Source organism: Cyprinodon tularosa, unplaced genomic scaffold (genome assembly GCF_016077235.1).
Source record: "Cyprinodon tularosa strain WSP-4 unplaced genomic scaffold, ASM1607723v1 ctg30, whole genome shotgun sequence".
In the NCBI taxonomy this organism is placed as follows: domain Eukaryota; kingdom Metazoa; phylum Chordata; class Actinopteri; order Cyprinodontiformes; family Cyprinodontidae; genus Cyprinodon; species Cyprinodon tularosa.
Window position 1 is genome coordinate 2228820 of NW_024039008.1, and position 24709 is coordinate 2253528.

The 24709-nt window shown below is 36.1% G+C and overlaps 1 protein-coding gene across 1 annotated transcript; it reads left to right on the top strand.

Annotated features, from left to right (window-relative positions):
* The first annotated feature begins 7959 nt into the window (after positions 1-7959).
* LOC119787745 lies at positions 7960-14459 on the top strand. Its single transcript, XM_038291778.1, has 5 exons — positions 7960-8250; positions 9235-9543; positions 10847-10999; positions 13416-13462; positions 13566-14459. Exons 1-5 carry the CDS (start codon positions 8181-8183, stop codon positions 13731-13733), a joined length of 747 nt encoding a protein of 248 aa, XP_038147706.1. The 5' UTR covers positions 7960-8180; the 3' UTR covers positions 13734-14459.
* The last annotated feature ends 10250 nt before the right edge of the window (positions 14460-24709 follow it).

Here is a 24709-nt window from a genome sequence, read left to right on the forward strand (position 1 = left end):
TGACTCCAGCAGCAAAACAGCGTTTTCCACATGGAAATACCGTAGAGCTGCGTTTCCCCATCACATAACGGTTTCCTCTGCATCTCCACACAGCGCAGGCGGCAAGAGTCACCGCGCAAGCGACATGAAACGCGCATGCTCGCTAAAGGCGCGCAACAGTCGCTCTGTGCTCGCGCCACAGGAGAACTGTGGAGAGCGGGAACGATCAAATGAACCTGACAACAGCCAGAAATGATAGCCTATATGGAGAAAGGGAGAAATCTGGATGGATGGATGGATGGATGGATGGATGGATGGATGGATGGATGGATGGATGGATGGATGGATGGATGGATGGATGGATGGATGGATGGATGGATGGATACTCTGCCTTCTCAACCTACTGTATTTTTTATTTTAAACATTATTTGATGGCCTTTGTGGCAGGGATGGAGATCCATATTTTATGTCACACACAGAGTATACATCTAGATAGATAGATGGATAGATAGATGTTGCAGTATCTATAACAACCCAAACACACAGGATTTCAGAATTAGACATCCCCAGTTATTAATTTCATATACTCACCGGATCTGAATGTCCTGTTATAAAACTTTACATCGCGTTCCCCCCTGATGTCATTTACGTTGAGTTGCAATAAATGCTTAACTCTCTGCAGGTTCTTGTCTTTGTCGTCCGCTCTATTCAGCTGGCTTTGGAAACACACGGTGAGAAGGTGGGGGCTGGGTGGTGAGGTTTACGGGGGCGAGAAACGCAAAAGTAACGCAATAGTTACTTTTACTAGTAACTAGTTACTTTTATTGTGGAGTAACTCAGTTAGTAACTCAGTTACTTTTTGGGAGAAGTAACTAGTAACTATAACTAATTACTTTTTCAAAGTAACGTGCCCAACACTGTCAGTGTCAGAGGAGGGGATAAAAACATGAGGTTGTTTTGGTTACATTTTTAATTTTTGTGACTGTTCAAATCAGTCCACAAGATGGCGTTAGAATGCAACACAAAGTCAAATTCACAAATCTTGTCCCTAGAATGTGTATCAGGCTTTCAAATGTTGTGACATGACACTAAAAGTCCTTACTGCAAATGTAAAGGATGCAGTTAAATAAAAGTTAGATAATACATTATAACTTCAAGTATACTGTATTTCACACATGCAAATGTACACACCTTCATATGTTTTGGATTTTCTAATGGGGAGCTTTAGGTGTTTCTTACATTTGTGTAACGTTTGTTCCATGTGGCTCTTGACTAGAAGGCTGTAGTCCCAATTTTACTAGCATCATATGTGCACATGTCTGTCACACAATGATGTTTTTAAGGCTGAAGGTTTCAGCACAGCAGTCCGGAGCTCTTTTCTTACCCTGGGTAGTGTTACTATTTATCCCATGAAAGATGAAGGGATATAAGCTAGGAAAAGGAGGTAGAAGCAACATTTTGATGTATTTGGAAGGACCAACCCCAAATGAATGTCTTCTGTCAGTAAGCAGTTGGTAACGTAGTAAGTTGTATTGCCAAATTCACTTTATACAAACATTTCTTTCTCCTGTTAAAACTTTACAAACAGGTTATATAAGTTAGGGATGCCTGGATACGACGTTTTCATTTCCAGTAATATGAAACTGATATTGCAGCTTTGCATATTGACCAATACCCATATTAACCTCACAAAACATCAGGTTGAATCATAAATACATTTCATGAATAAACACACATTATACACACATTTTTGCAGTGTGACCTATTAGAAAAGGCTTGATCAAGCGATATTACTCAAAGTGGAACAATTGTCAGCAGCAATATATTTGAGAACAACTGATCCATTTATTACTAACTAATGGGTTTCACAAACTTTAAACAAAAGCGGAATTGGAGTGTTTTTATCAACATGCTAATATCTGCGATTTCAAGTCAAGTCAAGTCAAGTTAGCTTTTATTGTCACTTTCTTCATATGTACAAGACATACAAGGGAAATCAAATTATGTTTACTCTCTAGAAATATACAAATATACAAGAAATATACAAGACTGACATTTAAAATCTGACATAAAGTGCGGGACATGACAGGTAACAGTGATAAGATAAATATGAAGTATAGACATTACAATAAAAGCAATAAAAGCAATAAAACAGCAGCAATAGTCTGTTTTACATGAAGACTGGTATATTTCAATGTTAGTTTTTTTTAGTTGCTACACGATTTATTTCTGCTATCACTACCTACATAAAGCAGGTGGGTCCAGAGTAAGTCCCCAGGGACTTAAGTCATAGACTCAATCTGAATACTTTAAATCTGTAAGGACACTTAAGGCATGATCATCATAAGAAGTAATATCCAAATAGTGCTTGCAGTTAGGAAGGAGCTGGATTCAGGAAGTATGATGTTTGCTAGTGTTTAGCTTGCAAAGATACCACCAGTGGTCCTTAACTGCTGGTCAAATTGGGATACAGTCTTCTAGTCAAGAGCCACATAGAACAAAGGTTACACAAATGTAAGAAACTGCTAAAGCTCTCCATTACAAAACCCAAAACATGTGAAGGTGTGTACATTTGCATATGTCAAAGAGAGTAGACTTGAAGTTATAATATATTATCTAACTTTTATCTAACTGCATCCTTTACATTTGCAATAAGGACCTTTAGTGTCATGTCACAACATTTCAATGCCTGCTATGCCCTCTCTTGGTTATTAAATGTGCAGTTATGATTAATAATTACCCTATTGTGATTGCTTAATACGCTCTTCTAATTTTTGGCAGCAATTTAACACCATACTGTAAGGTCTGTCATGCAAAGGCTTGTGGGCAATCGTATAGTCCCTAGCAGCATCATATGTACACATGTCTTTCACACACAAAGTTTTTAGGGTTTCACTCCCCCTGACTGACAGAAACACCCCCACAAACAGAGAGAGGGAGCATAATTTTTCTACAAGATCAGACAGATGGGTAGAGGGGGGCGTTTTTCTGCATGTGGTGCTGCGTTCAAGAGTGCTTGAATAACAATACATGCCCGCGATCCCTGCTATGCGCTCTTTCGGTTATTAAATGTGCAGTTGTGATTAATAATTGCACTATCGTGATTGCTTAATACGCTCTTCTAATTTTTAGCAGCAGTTTAACACCATATTACAGCCACAGCTCACCACAGAGTTAAAAAAACCCCCACATGATTTCATAACATGTACTGTGAGTGACACCTATTCACCTTCATATATTTTGGGTTTTATGATACAGAGCTTTGTCCGCTTGATATATTTTTGCAACTTTTGTTTTTTGTTGTTCTTTTCCCAAAGGCTGTAGGCCCAATTTGACCAGCAACATTCATAACTGTGCCGTAAAGCTGAAGGGTGTCTGGATTCAGTACAGGGGTTTGGAGCTCCTATCCTACAATGTATAGTTACTGTTGACCCTGCAAAAGATGAAAGGTTAGCAGCTAGAAACAGGAGCTATGAGCTACAATTTGAGGTATTTGGATCAAGTCCTAATATATTTCAGCTGTTACCCTGATTAAACACACCTGCATGAAATGATGGTTCAGTAGCATGCCTCTACAAAACAATAGTCGAAAGACATTAAAAACATCCAGGTCACTGGCCCTAAGTAACTGGAGTTGTGCCTTCAAACTCCAGCCTTTTCAAGGTTTAGACCAAAGTGCAGACTGATGCTAGGAAACAACATGGTGAGTTGGAGAATTCAACAGTATACCGAACAAGGAAATATGCATACAGACATGCAGTAAACCTGAGGACTCATTGAATACTAACAACTAAGTGAAGCCTGACATAATGGAGAAAACCGGTGCAAACAAAAGTTCAAAAAGAGAAAGAATGGAATCTACTGACTATCTGATGACTGGCACAGGAAGAAATGATTAAACAGGAATTAACATGGAAATTTTCATAGAAGAACCAAAGTGAGTTAATAAATGGCTTGAGAAATTAAAGACAAATCCAACAAAAGTACTAAGAAAAAAACAAAAGAAATAAACTAGAAAACACCTGGCAAACAGAATCTATGTGAAAAACCCCACTTTGCAAAAATAAGAGGATATGGCAAGATCTAAAGGTCCAAATCAAAACAATAATCTAACAGAACTGATGGAGAACCACGTGGCATTACGTTTGCAAAACTCTGTATACATCACTAGCTAAACAGACTACAAGATTGCAATGTAATTTACCATGGAGCCCTTGTCAATTTTAAACCCAGCTGAAAGAAATCTGCACAAATTAACCCTTAAATGCATGAAAATTTAATGTCATTTGCAGCTGAATAATCAGTTTCTACTTCCTCCTCCACAATGAGACGACCTCCAGTGCGGTGATTGTGAAACTAGACATCCAACCGACAAATTCCCCCTCAGGCAGCTGAAAGTGTTTTATCTTCAAAGACCCCCACTTCCTGTGTGGTGGTGAAATGTAGTATGTGTGATTTACAGTATGTAGCTTTTTTTTCTTTGAGACATTTAGAGATTTTTGGCCATATCACTTGCTGAGGAAACTTTTGCTACATGACCACAAATCTGTAAAAACAACACAATAAATCTACACAAGGACAGAAAATGAGCACAAAAGCAAAGTGTGATCTAGATCAATTTTCAAGATATCAACGCTCGTTTTTTACTTTGAGCATACTCTTTTTGGCCAAGTGCGTTGAGATCAACCTTTGCATGTGTGGTTTTTTAATCAGATTTACTCCTAGAAGCACTTCTGGTGGTGGAAACAGAAATGAACACTAGGCAAACCCCTTTGAGTCCTAAATACTAACTGTAGATTTTAAAGACACGATAAAAAATCACCTAAGTTAAACCAGAGAAATAAAATTAATAATGAGAAATAAAAATATACGTCAATGCTTTTTTTCTGCAGAGAGGGAAAGGGCCTTTTTAGTAAGGGGAGAAAAAAAAACATAGTTTATCAAATCTGATTAATGTTTTGACATTTTAATGTTACCATTTCTTTTGTTGAGACGCAACAATATTGGAGTTTCATAACTTTTAAAGGGCATATGTCTTAAAGGTACCCAGATGTTTTGGGGTTTAAAACAACAATAATATATGGTTTTGTATCTCCTTTTTGCAACAAGAATTACAGGATCCTCATTTTTACACATTTTTACATGGTATAACTTACTATTACCACATTGGGCTTCTTGAATACAAATAAGAGGAGTTCAGCATAGAATGAGTAGCTGTTATGTCTGTTATTTCCACATTAAGTATTTCTACTCATCATCTTCTGCTTTATCAGGGGACGGGTAGCGGGGGCAACAATCTCAGCAGAGACTCCCAGACTCCCCTGACACGTCCTCCAGCTCTGCTCAGAGAAGCCTGAGGTGCTCCCAGGCCAGACGAGAGAAATAGAAATAGTCCTTCCAGCGTGTCCTGGGTCGTCCCCTGGGCCTCCTCCTGGTGGAATGACCCTGGTACACCTCGCAAGGGAGGCATATAGAGGGCATCTGTCTGAGCCACCCCAGCTGGCTCCTCTCGTTATGGAGGTTAAGTGTCTCTACACTGAGCCTCTCCCAGATGGCCGAGCTCCTCACTCCATCACTAGGGGAGAACCCTTGCCTCCCTGTGTTCTTTCAGTCAGGATCAAGATTTCACGATTTTAGAAAGATAAACTGCTTTAGCAATACTAAATGAGCACTTGGCCCACAGCTTCGGCATGAAGAGGAAAGCAACTGCACTGTTGTGTCTAAGTTAACATGCACATTTTGCACTTATTAAGTCAGGTTGACCAAGTGTAAGGACTCCACCTAGAATACTCTAGTGAAGTTAAGAGTTTATGCTAGAAAAGGGAATTGTCAACATGATATTGGCCTTCCTGTATCATAACGTAAAGACTTGTGGGATTCTGATGATGTTTCGAGAGTTTGCAGAATTGTACACTGAATGAAATCCTCCAGGTTGATTGTGAAAGAGGAACTGATTTCTGCTCAGTTGCTTTAGTTAAACCTCGCTTTGCGATTGCTTTTCCTCTTTTGCCTCAGAGATTCTGGTCACCCTGTTACTACAAATACATTATGCCATCTGCACATCTGCAATGTTTGCTTCCCATCCACCAAAATGAAACCTGCAGAGTGTAGAAGGCATTGGATTACTATGAACTCCCTATCCTATTAAAAAAACAGTTTGAAATAGTTAGAGCTTTGTGATTTTGAAGCATTTAGTAGATGAGTTTAATGTGCTCATAAATGTATGGACATGGTCAGCAACAATGCTAACTAGGGAGACTGTGGAGTTGACAATGATGCTGTGACTCCTGCAAAGACCAGGTGGTATTGCTCAGACAGCTGCCACTGATCAGACATTTCCTGTCCAGGATCAGCCATATTTGTCATTGTACATTTCAGTAGATTAGAAGATTCTGAAAGAGACCAAGACCCATCCTGCATAGATCGACTTGTTCCAACCCCTATTCAGAATTTTTTGTCTGTTCTATCCCTTACAACCTGCAGTTGGAACATGGATGATTTTCAGCACCTGGAGACCCAGCCTCTAAAGCAGAGTCCAACTCAGATGCAAATTATTGACCCATCCATCATTCTGTGGTGTTGTTGGAATCTAAACATTGACCGGTGGATCATAGAAGTGTTTGTCCATAGTAGCCTATTTGTTTAAACTGAGCAAAACTTTTAAACCGATCCCTTTTTACCCTTTTATTTATGTATGTCTGAAAGGTTATTTGTTTAAAGTAATTTCCTGAAGATTGCTGTTTCTATAACTGTTTCAGTCCTGTGCACCTGCAACATTAAATTAGAAACATGGGAAAAGGGGACAAGCAAAAGAGAAATTCCGGAGGGTCAGAGCAAATAGAAATCTCCAGCACAAGAAAAATGCTGTATGGTCTGGCCAACCTGAACCTGAGGGCAGCATTACCCTTCAGTTCATCAACCACTGTACATTTTTTCAGCAGATGTTTACTCCATTGAGTACTGTAACCTCTGGCCTTATTCCCCACAAACAGGACCCAAGGATCACCAAGAACCCCCAAACGTGAGTCAACTCAAAACTATTCATCGCCCTTGTTTAGTTTACCTACGGACCGTGAACTCATCCTGTGATCCCCCCCTTAGAGTTTCCAGTTCACCAGACCGCTGGGTTCCCTGCTTAGAAATACCTGCTATCTCTCTCTCTATACATTGTAACCCTCACCAATAAACCTTTAACTTTAACTAGCTCTCTGAGTGTGTTTTCTGCATGATCACTCAAACTCATCATGACATTAACTTACCTAAAGACGGATCTATAAGTGGTTATTTTCTACGTTTTCTGATATTCATAGTCATCATGGTTGTAGATCACTTGTTTAATAGTCTAAGTGATTCAAAATGTCAAAGTTATTAAAAATATTTTCTGGAAATTTGGAGGAACTAAAAGTGAGATACGAGAGCCAATGTTTAGATTAATGAACACTGAAACACGTTTGAAAGGTTAAAATAAAAAAATCTATGACAAGTACTGGTTTGGCTCCAAGGGAGTGAAATGAAAGGAAACAAAAGTTGATTTGAAGTTCGTCTTTTCAGTCAAACCTCTGATAACATATTTCCTATGTGAGCCATGTGACACCATGGCTCACATAGGAAATAAACCATGAATAACTTTTTTGTCCTGTTTTATCAGATCTTAAAGAAACGCAGTTAAATGGACATAGGCTGATTTCTGGCAGATTTAACTTAGATTTTTTTTTTTTTTAAACAAAGACAAAATTGGGATAAATCCCTCAACAACTAGCAGCTTTTTTGGTGAAGTCAAAAAAATAAGAATCATAAATAAACACCAATTTAAAAATGACCACACAAGATGAGTTTTTTTTTTAGTAAGACATTTTTGATTGTTTCTTATTTAAAATTTGAACTAAGTAGTTACTCTTCCTCAATTTGCCTGCATCATGAGCGAGACATCCTCTTTAGCTCCTCTCCACACAGTCTACACCACATGTCCATGAACCTCTTTGAAGTCTTCGTCATAGGAGGCGCTTCTGATGCTGTAGGTAGATATCTGTTGGTGTTTGTGCAAGTTCCTGCCTACAGCTTCCTCCCTGTCAGGGAGAAAAATGTTCTGCTTGACAAGAAAAGCTACGTTTTGAGAACATCAACAAGAATCACAGTATCAATAGGATCAAGAACAGGAAAGGCCGCAACGCCAGGCCTGCAAACAGAACAGGTTTTTCATCATGGGTGAAAACAGGCTCCCTAAGCCTATAGGGTTAGTTTTTATCATCACAGCTCACATGGTTCTCTATGGTAAGACATCTTATTCATGACTATTGTTTTGATTTATGTCTTAAGATTAACATGATCCTTTATATGTTTTCTATGAGGATGAGATATTTATTGACATTTAGTGACATGTTTACGTGGAGATAGTCTCGTGCAAAAGTTTTACTTCTCACTGTAGATTTGAAGGGATGTGATAACAATTTGGATGTGGTTTCTGCTGCTGTTTTTTTTTTTTATAACTCTGTGAATATATTTAAAAGTGGGACAGTCTGTGTTTAATAAATGTCACATATCTTCAAATCTATTCGATAATTGTACTGGGGATGATAATTATTACTTTCCAGACTCAGGAGTTTTATGTGCAAATAGTTGATATTCATGTTGTCAACTCTAACAGGAATCAAAAACCACTTAGGAGAAGTCCACTAATTATTTTAATTGATTTTCTTTTTTTTTATGAGGTCCGATAAATGTGTGGTTCATAAAATGCTTTAACCACATTTTCATCAGATCTTTGACATACCATTTTAATTCCTATAGTTTAAAATCATATTAAAAAAAATGATGATTGCCAAGATAAAATAGTATACCATATTATATTATACCGTATTATATATTAAATATGATACCATATTTATATATATTTGGTGTAAAATAGGAAACAGACATAGATACAGATAATTCTAAAGAAAATCTTCAACTTTGTTTCATTTGGAGTTTTCTATAAGATGTTAGAGTTTTGGATTGTGCAACATTTCCTTTTATTTTATTTAACTTTACTTTTCTCCAGAGAAAATAGATGCACACGATGAATTGATGGCCAATAACTTACCATGAAGTATATTACTAAGTGGTAATTTCTCTGAGTATTATAAAAGAATAGAATTGCCTCCATATTTATATACATACCTTTATATAGCTAGTTACACCAACCCTGTTTTAATTGCTTTGCTGTGATTGTTTCTTTACTTTCTAAGTATGTCGTGTAAATCTTATGTCTTTTCACAGGCTCCAGCCATGCGGATGTTACTGCTTTCATCGGCCAAGACATCTCACTTCACTTCTCATTTAACACTACCATCAGTAAAAACAGTACATTTGGTATCTATAGACTACGTGAAAAAAAGATCTCTGAATATCCAAGACATAAAGAGAAGTTTGAGATTTATCCTGTAAATTCCTCCATATGTTTTCACATCAAAAATCTGAGTCTAGATGATGCAAGTATATACTGGGCCACTCTTTTTTTAGATTCATTTCCAGCATTAAGTAATAAAGTGAATCTGACTGTTAAAGAGGACGACCGTAGCACAACAGGTAAGGTCCTGCTTAAATCTTCCTACATTTATGCTTAATGACCGATTTGTTAAGATCTGTTAGAACTATTTCATATAACAGTATGCAGTGCAATATGTGAAACTTCCACTCTGACCCCTCCACAATCATTTCCTCCATGTTACTTTAACAAAATGCTGACTCCAGCCTCTGTCCACAATCCACAATTCAGAAAGTGTTGCTACTTCCTGAACTGTGTATGAGTCTGGGTTAAAACATGGGTAAATGTGGCTTATTCTCACATGTCAGTTAATCCTCATTAAAAATAGGTCATAATTTAGTTATACACTAAAAAAATCCAACCTTTCTGAGTAAATCTATTTAGTGAAGAAAAGAATCAAGTAGTGAGAAACAATCTCCCTACGCCTTTTAATCAGAACACCTAACCTTATATATATATATATATATATATATATATATATATATATATATATATATATATATATATATATATATATATATATATATATATATATATATACATATTATTTATTTATTTTTTTTTCTTTTACTGCTATGAACTTGAATAAGTAATCAATAACGTTTTGTTTCCTTAGGAATAAATATAGTGTGACACAGATACACTATATTACCGTAGTGACTCTTGGCCACTTTCTTAAAATCGGAAATACAATCGAGCATGTCATTTAATTCAAATAGATTTGACATTCATCTCATGTCTGTAAAAACATGGATAATTCACTAATTTGATTTCATAACAAACTGTTTTAAAGCTTAAAACAGCTGGAACAGTGACAGACAAAACTGGATGAAGACCCATGTTATCTTGCCTCCAAACAAAACGAGCATAACAGTAAAATAAGGAGGTAGATAAACTCCAAATCTCACTTTATATGAATGATTATAATTGTTGGGGTCACCATGTTTGTCTGACGACCATTAGATACGGACTATATGCAGAATGATTGTGTGATATACACAGCTGGAGGATGTCTGATGCTTTGGGTAAACAGGGTTACTGTCCTCCATTATTATATAATTTCCCAGAAGTAAATAAATAAAAAAAAACATTTGGAAAACCTTAACAATCACAGCAGCAACTATAATGACTTTTTTGGTATATTAAAAGTCTTATCTCATGAACACATTTAAAAAAATAAAAGGTTCGGCTTTCATGAGTCATTGCCAATTGTTTTCACGTGGACCCACATCATCTTCTGTAAAACCACTACTCGGTGTTTTCTGATAAAAATAGCTCGATAATGAAACGCTTTTCTTTTTTTGTAGATGAGTAAATATTCTCGTATTCTTTTAACTCCCACAGATCCTCCGGTGCTGTGCACCTTCACCAAAACAACAACCGATGGAAGTTCCAGTTTCTTCTCCTCCCGTGTTGTCACAGTAGTAGCGCTTTCCCCTCTTCTTCTGTTTGCTGCATTGCTGCTGTTCATGGTCATCTGTTTTGCCAAACCAAAAGGTATATTTTTAACATATCATGATTTATATCATTTGCCTAATTTATTAACCAACATTTATCTTCCTTCTTTTATTCTAATGTTATTGGGAATCAGACCTGGGCTGTTTGGAAGATCTCTTGATAATATACTATAAGCTTGATCTGCATAAAGACCTGAAAATTACAGGGATGTTTTTACAAGAGTCTTTTTTTTTTAACCATCACATGGGAAGATAATGTTTATTTGATGGAAACAAAAAAAAATGCAATTGTGTGGTTAGATGCAGAAAAATGCAAACCAGATTGCAGTTTCACATCCTTTTAATGCAAGCGATGATTCATATATTTCGAAAAGGAATTCTGTCTCACTGCATGCAAATGTAATTGTACGTACTATCACAGAGAGATATGGGTGGAAAAAAACAACGGCTGTGTTGTGCATGTGCTTTCATTTCAGAGGTAAGCCCCTCTGGCCTACTTTGAGTAGGAGCACTGCAGCTTTGAGATATCTTAACCTCAGAAACCACTGATGATCATCATTTCTCCTAAGTGCGAACAAATGCGAGCTTTTGCTGACTCTGTGTTCCGCTGTCACAGGTCCAATTCCGACTCAGGGTCATGCAAAGCAAAAAAGGGGTGTCTAAAATCAAGATAAGAAACTACATTTAAGGGAAGGGGTATCCAAAACAAGATATTTGTCCATGCAGCAAGATAATTTCAGTTGACCGTTTTTCTTGAATTGAGAATATAAAGTTGGAAACAAGAAATAAACTCTTCCAACGTTATAAATGGATCAACAGTCAGCCCTGACAGTAAATATTTTTTTTTTATCTTTAAAAGAACCAAATAATTAGAAGTGTAAATATTATTTTAGCTATTTTATTGTTTCAAAAAGAACAAATCTTTTCCTGAGATAAAAAGAAATTCTAGAAATGCATGAAACAAAACCAAAACCATACTTTACCAATTATAAGAGGGTCAGTACATTTATTTTAGCCACCACAATTTTTACTAGTTCTTCTTAGAAATTAAAAAAAGAAATGTGGTTTAAAACCAGCTAAAGATTAGATTCGTATGTACTTTATGAGCTGAACAGGAGGAATCCCACCGAGAGACGGAGCTTAAGGTTGAATGGTTTAAAAGAATGAAAACAACAAGCCTTAAGCTCTATTGATTCTTTTCTGTTTTCCTTTTTTAATCTTCCTTTCAACGGGTGAGAATAACTAGTAATATTCCTTTAATTAGTTTTTCCGAAATCATGTTTTAATTAATGACCACAAGACTTTGAACCATGCTGGTTTTGGGCATGATGTGTCTTTTTCTACAGGTCTCTCATCAGGTAAAACTTTCAATTTAAGAATCAGTGTATCATGAAAAAAAACTTTTAAATCTCTTTAAAATGTTGGTGCATATTTTTGACTTTATCAAAATTAACTATTGGTGTATTGATTGATGTTAATAACCGCCCCTTCCCTCTAAAAAAAACAACTTTTTAAAATCTTGTTTTCCTAGTATATTTGAGATTAATTCCTATAAATTCTCCCTCCTCTTCCTTCTTTTCCTGTCGAATTCCCCTATAAATAAGTCTTCCAAAGAACAATATTTTTAATTAATGGTATTTTTAATCAAGTGCTCAAATCATGACTAGATGTCAACATGGTTGGCTGTGTATTTGTTGGGGCTCCAAACCAATTTGATATTATAAACAGCACTAAGTCTTCCCTGTTGATTAAGTGGGAGAAGGGACCAACATATGCTCGTACATTCACCAATTATGCTGCTTTGCCTTTTCTAAAAAGTGCTTTAAATCAGTCCTACTTGTCTTTATACATGCTAGGTCAGATCCTGACATTTAAAAAAGGAGGCATTCAATCAAGGAAAGAGGATAGAGCTTTAGCCTCGCTGCATGCAGTTAGCCAAGCCTTGTAGCTAAACCAGGTCTCAGACCTCAGACCTCTCCTATGCTTCTGTGTCGCAGAGGACCTACTGAACATCTGCAACTTTTAACGTCAATGGGAAAATATTTTTGCCCCACAGGGTGGAAATATGTCACCAATCCGCCGAAAAATGAAATGACGCTTTTCTTGTGGTTAAACATTAAATATTCATATTGCACATCTAAAAAAAATTATATATCAATATATTTTGAAATATTTTAAGTTTAGAATTTTATTAAAATAAACATTATGTTTTAATCAAGGTCATTGGGTAGGTGGGGTGGTGCCCTGGTGCTGTCTATTGACCAGCCGCCACCGTTAAAATGTACTTTCTTTACAATAATGTGTTAACAGATTTTTTTTAGATATTAAAAAGAAAAATTCAGCATTAATAAGGAGAAAATGTTTTTAATTTTTTTTTGAAAATACCTTTGATTATTTAAACAGACAGGAGAAAATCTTAAAAAGTAAAATGTTCTAATTTTCCTTTTTTTTTATAGCGCAAACTCAAGACGCATCACGAAGAACCTCAAATCCCACCATGCAGGTATGATTTTTTTTTTTACACTTTCAGGACACATGCAGGTCAAAGTTAATAAGTCAGATGTCCACATACATTTTTAAAAAATATTTTTTCTTATTATTTACAGGAAACAGTAGAGGTGTCAGTTACAACCCCCGAACCGTCACTGGTCTACAGTGTCCTAGACTTCCCAAAGAGACCCCCATCAGCCATGGAGATTGCTCCCAATGATACAGAGTACGCCACTGTCAGCTACCTCCCAGAAAAGAAGCCAAGGCCCCACAAAAATAAATGAGGGTTTAAATTGGAAGATGCTTTGTTTCAGTTTCAATGAAAGACTTTAATACCCCAGAAAATAATAATATATTTCATGTATATATGATACCTTGTGCTGTAAGTGCAATGTTGCACAGGGTATGTTTTTTTGTTTAAAATATGTATAAAAGATGTCACTGTGTATAATTATCAACACATAGGAATAAGCAGAACTTAAAACCTTTACCAACTATTTGCTATAATCAAAAAGATTTGGTTCAGACGCAGCACCCAAAATGTAATTTTACTTTATTCTTATGAAAGCTAACTCAACTAAAAGTAAGTTTAACATCCTTCTTCAGGTATTATATTTTTTTGGAAAGACATTAAAAAGGGAAAAACATCAGCATCTAATTGCAGTAGCGTATTTGTGTGCAGAAACATTTAGAAAAATCCAACCTTTTAATTTGAGAACATTTGTTCAGTGGGTGGAATTCTAAGCTATACTTGATATAAGCCCCCTTCCCAATTGGAGAGCTCTTTCTTTTTTAGGAGCTTTCATAGATAGTGAACTAAGAACCTTTGGTACTGCACAACCTGTCTAAAAAAATGGACGCCTGACTTGCCTGCTATTTTCTTTCAGCTTCCCAGTCTTTCTATGGGATTTATAACTGGGGATTCAAGGCTTATTTTGGGACTGTTGGAACCATTTTTGTGTTGACTTAGCAGTATATTTTGTATAGTTCTTTAAAAAAACAAAAAACACCACAAGATTTTGTATCAAATTATATCAGTATTTTAAGGAATTTATTAGAAGGTTTTCCTATATTCAGCGTACTTATCAGTGGGTAGGGTTTGCTTCTCCTTACATATTAATATGTTGTTTAACGATGGGACCCCAGGAGTGTTTATAGCAGAAAATCTAAATCTTTTGTATCATTGGCCATAGTGCATGGTTGTCCGTAAATTCTATTTAATCTCATGTTTAGGTTTGCTGACATAACTCCTAGACCTGTGGTCTTCTCTGGCATACAAACAGCATCATGGGGTTGTCATTAAGACTTTTATGTTCTCTTGTCCTTCTCATTTTTAGACATGATGGGTGACTGGCATCTCTGTCTTGTCTTATTTATTTATGCCCCAAGAAATAGGAGGAGATTAGTCTAATCGACTGAAAAATTATACTGTACATTAAATTGTTTGGTTACATTTATTCTAACAGGATAATTGGGCTACCATCACTGTGGTCTTAGCATGCGTTTTTGTATTTTTTAAACCCATGTATAAATGTACATATAGTTTTAGCATGAGCTCACACTACAGAGACTAAAAGACAAATCATTCTTTAGCAGGTGTGCTGATAAGTTTGGCTGTTTTCTGAGTATTTATTTTGATCCAGACCATATCAGGACTGACAATACAAAAAACCCCCAAAATACGTCAATGGTTGGTGGAACATTTTTAAGTTGTGAACTAATAAAAAAACAGCTTTTGAAGAAAGGCAAAGACAAATAGGTGGAGTCAATTATAACAAGGGTAAGAATACCAGGCAGAACAGCAATTAAGATATCTGTTGCTACAATGAATGTTTTATGTGCATCCAAAATGATATATTCTATTTAGTTTAAAACAATGTTCAAGATTTCTAGATGTAGATTAGAAAACGGAATAATAAAGAGAACAACCCTAACAGTCTGGCCTCATAAAACCACCTCTTTAGTCACTGTTTCCTACACTGCTGTGATGGCGGTTCTATTTGCCTTCTCAAATGATCAGAACTGAAGATCTGTGGTGAAATGAAACCATTTTAGGAACGCAAACTGTGTGTAGAATGACAGTACAGCCCATCAACTTAATTTTTACAGTTCAACGGTATCATTTTCCACCTTCTCTTTGGATCCACAGCAGCATGTATTTATGCAGCCGCTATCTGACACTATCTCACTGTCATTTTCCCCAAGGACGGTCTTGAAAGTTCTCTGTTTGCTGGTGCTGATATTTTTTTTCCATATTTTTTTCAATAGCTTTGTCATACAGTGACTGATCTTTACACCTCATTGACTGTGTGTAAGGCAGCCACACTGGGATTTTCTAACCGAGAGGTCTCAGAGACAATGCATCGAACGTGGAGGGTCACACGTTACAATGTGAAACCTTTTTCGCAAGGTTACAACTAAATTGAAAAAGAAAAGTAGAATGTACTGTATCCCTGTGTTTTGTTATAAAAATATCCATGCTGAGTTTTTAAAACTGCCTTAAATAAAGCTGCTGCTCCACTTATCTGTACATGATTCTGTCTTTCTGCTTTTTTCTGTTCTTTTTTTAAATATAAATTCAGACTAAATGATGAATTCAGGTGCAGCTCTTGCACTTCTGCAATCATATTTAATGGTTTGCTTTACTATACTGCTTTCTTTGTGCTACATGGGTAAGGCTGCATACATGTCTCCAGCAGCAGATGCTTTATCAGTTAAGGGACATGTGGAACTTTCAGTGTCACTCAGATAGGCTCAAATCCGACCTGCTTAAATTGGACTTTGTAGACCTAATAATAACATCCTGAAGTGTTAAAATTGTCTGAGTCTGAAAGGGTTAGTATATTTGTTTTAGTTAGATACAGAATTATTTCAAATTTTCCAACACCTTTAACAGTTTGCATGGTGGAAAAATCACACAACACATCATCCTCAGCATACCTTCCCAACAGTACATAATGCAGGTGGTAGCAGCATACTGTGAGGGAGCATTTCATTAGCTGGAAACATGAAGCTGGTCAAGTGTTGGAAGAATGCACAGATCCAAATACAGGACAAGCATGAGAGAATTATGAAGCTAAGAGACACAAAGACAAACTAGAGCTACAGCAAAATAATGTACATCAAAGCATATTCATGAGTTTGAATACTTAAGACAACATCTAGATATCTATTCTATGCAACTGTAAATCAGTGTCATGACTTTAATATATATTAAGAACTTTCAGCGACTTTGTAGACGTAATAAAAACATCCTAAAGCTGTAACTGAAAAACACACTGTTCTTTTTTTCATGTTTCTCAGTAATAACTATTTTCTGTTTTCCTTAGAAAAAGTTCAAGGTACTTTTCATGATTGGTGTTTCAGTAGTTTGTATCTAGAGTTTATATCAGAAGATCACAGAGTGTCAGGAAAATAAAAGAAAATAGAAATGCTTAATTTTTAAGGCAACATTTTGGCCTCCAAGCCATTATCCATGCAATCCAGAGATGCTGTTACTTTTCAATATTTTCCAAAACTATAATGCACAGATAAAAAAAAGGATAATCAAAAAAATTAGACACACTTGATAGTTCTGTTTATTGAAATTAATTGAAATGGGTTTCTGTTACAGCATCATCCAGCCTTTATTACTCCATGAAAAATAGGTTGATTCTTTACTTTTTGATTAATAACTACATGCTTGCTTTTTGATTTAACTATGTCCAAATTACATGGGCAATTGGTGAGAAACGTATGATGTGAGTGAGGAGTGGTTAGGGCATAGGGCTTTGAATCCTGAGTTCGATCCCCCACTCCCGCAGACTGCCACCCTGAGCAAGACCCTTTACCCCACACTGCTCCGCAGGCGCCGCACAATGGCAGCTCACTGCTCCCCAAGGGGACTGGTTAAATGCAGTCAAGTACCTTCCGTCTGAGATTGTTAGAGTATAAAAAAATAAATGAATTAATGCGCCCGTGCAAATTCTCAGTCATCCGGATTATGGCATCCACAAAACAGGCTTAAATTAGAAACTTAGCGGGCTCACATTAGAAGGTGACTCTAGTGTGAAACTTCTTGTGGTTTTCGTCTGCAAACTTCACGATGTGATTGGTACTGAACCTTTGGACGCAGTCATGTGTCATCAGAGTAAAAATCAGGAGGCTCAGGATGCAGCCCTGAGGGGAGCCTAGAGTGATGACACTCACTCTGCTTAGAGTGATGACATCAGAGGTCTTCTGTCCGACGCAGACTGACTCAGGTGCTGTTTTTCTTTGCAATTCTCTGGGAAGCTTGTATAAGTGATCATTATCATGAACCCTCTGAAATATCAGGAATCGACTTTGAACAAATACTGTATCTAGTGGCCTTTGCCAGAGAACTGAAAACAGATTAATGATGAATAAGTATTTTAGTAATAAAACCAGAATTAATGCTGATATGGTTCACTACACAACCATCAAATTCTTCAATGTTTATCCTGAAACAGCAGACACCAAGGCGTTAATTATTCCTGAATATTTCCTTTGTTTTCTGAGACTGAATAATGAGACAGGGTTTTTATTCCCCCATAATAGTAAATAAGCGTGTTGAAGAAAGAGTACAAACTTTAAAACCACAAATTATGGAGAATAAAAACAGATCAAATTCATTATAAAATATTAAATTGGTAAAAAAAAATTCTAAAATCCAATTAAAAAAATGTCAACTACATCACCAGGAAGTGGGCAACAATGCCAAGTGATTGTATCCTATTGGTAAGAGGAGACTGGACATGTTACTGACAGCAGGTGTCTCTGTTCATTTCTATAGTTCGACATGTGGTTGGGTATTTATAGTTATTTAGGTTTTTATACTGTGTTTATACTGATTTACATTGTTTTTAGGGGTGGGGAAAGGATGGACAAAATGCACACAAACTTGTGAATCGTTTCCAGCCAAGTTGGGATCTATGAAAGTAAAGTGTACAGTGAGACATTTACAAATTGTTTTTTTTATCTAACTTTTTTTCTGTGGGGCACAAGTTTTGAATTTTCTTGCTACTGCAAAGTTTTGGTATAAAAGCAGTTGACTCTTTTTTAGCATGAAGCCCCTGGACTTGTGAAGGTTCAACCCTTCGTGGATGAAGCTGTTAGCTTCTTCACTTATTATTGTTATGGAAATAACCATCCAGCAAAAACACGACATTGTGTCAAAGGTTTGTTAAACATTTTGTTGGCAACATGTTGACATTTTTGTTATTTTAACATTGCAGTTTTTTTCTAGCTTGGGGGGGTGAATAGTTAAACTTGTCTTAGTCTGAAAGAGTGAGTATCTTTGTTTTAGTTACACCCGCACACACAATTATTTCAAATTTTCAACTCCCTTTTATAGTTTGCATGGTGGAAAAATCACACAACACATCACCTCAGCATACCTTCCCCACAGTACATAATGCAGGTGGTAGCAGCATACTGTGAGGGAGCATTTCTTTAGCTGGAAACAAGAAGCTGGTCAAGTGTTGGAAGAATGCACAGAGCTAAATACAAGACAATCATAAGAGAAAAATTAGGCTAAATGAGGCATTTAGATCAAAGCAAATTCATGAGTTTGTATAGTTAAGACAACACCTAGATATCTATTCTATCCAACTGTCAATCAGTGTGATGACTTGTACATTTATGCTCCCAAATCAGCAGGAGTGAAAGTGTTTTTGCAAAGACAAATCAAGCAAAATGTGTAAAGATGTGCAAAGCCAGCATGTAATAACCCCAAACTTCCCACACATCTTAGAATTTTATTTGTAAGAAAAAAAGAGTCATACATCGTTTGCATTTCACCTCACAGTTATCAATGTGTTTATGTTGGTGTGTGAAATAAAAGTGTCAAATGCAGAGGTTTTTAGCTGCAACAGTAGACAATGTGATAAAGTCAAAGTGACATTAACCATTTTATAATGCATTGTGCATCAAACCACAAACACAGTTGTTTCAGTGTAGAGAAGGACTTTGTGAAGCAGATTCGGTTTGACAAAAAAAAGAAGCAAGAATATTTTTGCACGTTTGGAGAAAAGAGTTTAGAAATAATTGACTTTAGTTGCTGATGTGCTGCCCAACCTCGGTGTAGAAATAAATAAGCTTTGTTTCCTCTCTTTTGCATGCTTGATGCTGCACCCTATACAGGAACACAAGCAAATTATGTGCTTGCACTTTGCAGAATCAACCTAACGCCCACCTTAGTTGTATATCAAGGTTTCGTATAAAAAAAACAAAAGCCTGACCTTCCTTTACCATAACTGAGCTGCTGCATCCTCTGCACTGAGAAAGATTCAAATCAGGAATATGTGCGACTTCCTCACAATTGCAGTTTATGGTGCAAATGTAGGTAAAGTTTCTGTTTACGTAAAGCATAGTTACATTTATGTGATAAATTTCAATAGATCTGATGGATTCCTCTCTAACCCTAAGAAGGACTGAGTTACAATGATGCAGCATAGATGGTATAAAATGTAGGAAATAACTATTTCAAAGTGCTTCCTTGATATAAATTGCTTTATGTTAGCTAGATGAATCAAAGTAAATAAATGATTTAGCAAACGCTTTAATCTAGCTTCATGTTTTAGGTCAGCATTAGGGATGTCCCAATCTGATATCAATATCAGATATCGGTTCAGTATCAAGCAAAAAAAACAGTTGTTCCCTGTTTGAGTGATATGACTTAAACTGTTTTTGACATTCCACACTGCAAAGTAAATATGAATAGTATGTATGAATAGGCTGATATCATATCAGATCAATATCGGTATCAGTCTCAAAGCTGTAATATCTGTATTTGAGAAAGTTGTATTGGGACTTCCCTAATTATCTTCATCATCATCCCAGGTTTGTCATAACTGGCCTAACATACTGTAGCAGTGAACCAAGATCTATGTTGGAGATGTTGGGTGTTCCTCCCAAAACCATCACCTCTGTTTTTCACTCATTCAAATGTAAAAAGTTTGAAGCCATCCAAACACTTATATCATTAAGTAATTTCAACAATGGATCTAATGAGAAGCCCTTTGCTTTTTAAAAAGAGAGTTAAACCTTGGAGTTATCCACAGTGTTACGACCTGGCTCAGCCAGGGAAAAAGGAAGTAACATTAAAGAAACCCTGGTGGTAAGGTTTTAACAATTTAAGGATTTATTGTTTGGAGTTTTTCAAAATAAACAAAAAAGGGTAACAATTATTAATCAAAACATAGGGACTCTCACCAACAGAGTATTCACTAAAACAAAATCCACAAAACAGAGGTGTAAATCAAAGAACTTAACCAAACAAAACTGACCTCTCAAAACAAGTTAAACAAAAACTAAAATACAAATCTCTAACGGCGTTTCAAAGTTCCCCCACCGGGACAAAGCAAGTTACACAAGAAATCAAGGTTGACAAAATCTGTTAGAGCGGACTAAGCTATCAAAGCTAACACAAGTTTTACAGCAGTCAAACCTACACCCCGCAAAATGGCAAGCTGTCTGAACAAAGGATCAGCCACGCCGTCCCCTAGGAAGTCCTTTGGTTTTAAATTGAGGTCTCAACAATGATTGGTGGAGCCGGCAATTGGTGATCCAATCACGGTAGGCCCCAAGGTGTGTCACAGAAAAACATCCGCTTCCAGGTGCAGTCAATTTGATCAGGCCTCTGAAAAAAAATAAAATAAACACAAACACAGAAAAGGCCACTGGTCGTAACAACAGTAAAGTGGAAGGTAACCCCATATTTACTAAAATATAGAACCAGAGGACACAAAGTCACCAAGTTTAAGTACACTGCAAAAAATAGAAATCTCAATAAGTTATTTTTTCTTAAAATAAGTGTGTTTTTCCTTGATTTGAGAAGGTAAGTAAGACACTTTGCCAATGGAACAAGACAATTTCCTTTTAAAATAAGAAAAAACAATTTTTTCTTCTTATTTCAAGTGCATATTATCTAACTATCTTATTTTAAGAGTGAAAATACTCATTCCATTGGCAAATCATCTTATTTACCTGCTCAAATTAAGGCTAAATATCCTTAATTTAAGCAATTTTTTACTTATTTCTGGATTGTTTTTGCAGTGTAGGAAAATTTGCTCTTCTAAATAAGGCCTGAACCACTGCAATGCAGTAGCCCTGACACCTACTCACAGCTCCAGATGAAAAATTTTAAATTTCATGACAAACTGTGTCAAAGGCAGCAGTTAATTCTAGAAGCACAATGATAATACCGTCCCCTGAGTCAGCTGGTAAAATTAAATACTTAAAAATGCTTAAAAGGGCAGTATCAGTGCTGCGTAAAGCTTTTAAATGACCAGGTTTCTTAAGAAGAGGATGAATTACTTCCTGTTTAAGATTAAAAAGAACAACGATAGAAGACAGACTACTATATTAAATGTAGAGGTGGTTCAATAATGAGGAAAACCTCTTTAAAGAGGAAGAATAACATCCTATGGAGAAACTGAGGGCTTCAGAGGGAAATATTCTTCTGTAAAGAAAGAAGAGAAACTGACTTGAACATGTGGAAGACAGCAGACCAAAGGGTGGGGTGGAGGAGTCAGAAAGGGGGAGCTGAGCTTTCAGGGATGTTGCTTTTTCCTCAAACAAATGTAGACGTTTTTCATGAGTTTCTCCACAGGGCTCAACACAGACCATCTGTGGGGCATGAAGAAGCAGCTCCATTGAACATGAGCCTTGTGACAATTTTCCTGAATAAAAGCAGGAAGGTGTTTTCTTCTAGCATCTCTAGCAGTTTTCTGATTGAACTCCAGTTTTATTTTTATTATTTATTATGAGACCTGAAGTTTATCCTTCAAGAGTATCCTATTCTGAAAACATATCTCAAAATATACCATCCATTAACCATAATGCTCATGGTTTAATAACTAAGAAAGTTTTTTGTGTCATAGGTTTCATTTTACAGTTTCATTTTGAAATGCATCTGTAACTGATGGCACGACCTTTAAAATGTGGGTAGCTATCGTTCCAGAAGCTTCTCAATATCATTTTATGGATGTTTTGCACATCAAGTTGACTTTGCTAGGAATTAAAAAAGGATCTCCTGGAGCTGGGAGGCAGCACACAAACTAAAGGGAGAGTGCAGTGTTTGACCACCCAATTAAAATAGTTTTCTTATCAAACTTATTATTATTATTATTATTATTATTATTATTATTATTATTATTATTATTATTATTATTATTATTATTATTATTATTATTATTATTATTATTATTATTATTATCTTCATTAAGTAAACATGTGAAAACGTAAAAAAAAAAAAAAAAAAAAATCAAGTTTTATGTTCAGGATTTGCTTTTTCGATCAAATACCTACTCCCCACTTTATATTGACTTTCAGACACTGCAAACTTAAAAGGTGGGAGATCTTACCTGGCTGAGTTAAGGCTATTTAACTGGGGATTGCAAATGCTATATTTCCCTATTAGATTCAGCAACCTAGCAGCCAGTTCTGACCGTTTGATGAGTTTTGTGGCCACAAATATAGCACATTTAAAAGTAGGATTATAATCTTGAAGATCTGATTGCAGTGTTTTGATGAGTAATTTATTGCTTAAAAGCATCTCAAAATTAATTTTGTGACAAATGTATTAACCAGAAATTACTAACTGACGGTTCAACATTAAAGCAGCGGATAAAGGGGAAATATCTTTCTGTATCCCATACCCAGCTAAGCCAGGAGCCAGAGGGGCCTGATTGCACAGAGCTCTGCTGCTTTGGAAGCTCTGACACAGATTTTAAAGAAGGCTAATTTTCAAAATATCAACTGCACAAATAATGTTTGGAGTTCTATTTTCTCATTTTAAAAATAAAAAAACCCAACTTATTTTGTGCAAAAATAAACAATGAAAGAAAATAATTGTAAACAGGGCCGGCCCAAGGCATAGGGAAACTCAGTGGCTGTTTAGGGCCCCATGGCAGGTAGAGGCCCCCTAACTATAATTACTTATCTGGGTTTTGTGTTTAACTATTTCTATATAAACATAGCAATAAAATCACACAATTTTAACATAAAGTTACCGGTATGCTTTTTTTTTTTTCATCACTCATGAAAATTATTAATTTGGACACCAAAACAACAATCCGACAAGAAAGGACCAGTATAGAAACAAACCCCTCTTTAGAAAACATTTCTTTCAACTATGTCTGTTTTTATAAAATTAAAGCTATTTTATTTGTTTGTTGTTGTTCTTGCACTGTATGTTTTTTTGTACAGTGCTGTTGCAATTGGAACCAAAAAATATAAACTAAATCACATCACTGTAAATAAATTGCATGCCAGTTTTTTAAATTAGTTTTAAGCAGTCTAGATGAATACTTACAGGACACTGTATATAAAGCTGCCCAAGCTCCAACAAACTTATAACAGATGTTTGAGTGATTATCGGACTGTTGATTGCAGGAAGCACACTCAGCTTCTTCAGTTTCTGCTTTTGCTGTTGAAAAAGGGCACTGCATGGTAAACTTCTGTACAAAATTTAACACCAACCCATCAGCAACAAAGCTTCCTTAGACCTCCTGTAGCTCTCTGGAGGGATTAAATCCCAAGGAATGTGATATTACCAGAGTAAATGTATATAGAAATGTTACATGGGCTTTGAAAAGCCCAGCCCTCTCAAAAGCTTTGGGCTTTTGTTTCATTTAGACATTTTGTTACTTACAGTATGTTGTGGTATGATTATGATGATTATTTAGTAGAAAGAACCATTTGGCCCATCTTTAACTTCCTGACTGATGTCTTTTAAAGCTCTTTCATTATTTTACATCACGTATTTTCATCATTATGCAAACCATTTTATAAAGTGCCTCATCCCATGCTGCAGCATAACAATTGTAAAACATGAAACTACCACCATGCGTTTGCAATGGAAACTCTCCCTTCCAGCAGGTGAGAGCTGTACCTCTTTGAGATAATTTGCAATTTTCCATAATTCAGATGCTGACATTGATAGGTCATATCATGTCATTTGAAAGGTGTGAATAATTTTACCGGATGAGCCATATAAAAGTGCAATGTGATTGTATCCTTTGAAGTACAGCAGGTGGGGAGAGTTCTTCAATAATGGAGTTTAACCATCAAAGGGAATTCTCTCAATGGCCTGTTAAACCAACCCATGTTTTGTATTGAACCCAGCAAATAACAATTATGCTAAAATATTGTATTTATTCACTGTTTCTCTAGACTTAAAGTGTAAAATATATACTCAGATCCTGTTTTACCTCCGCAGAAAGCACAAGGTAGAGCTTAAAAATGGACAAGTTTCTAC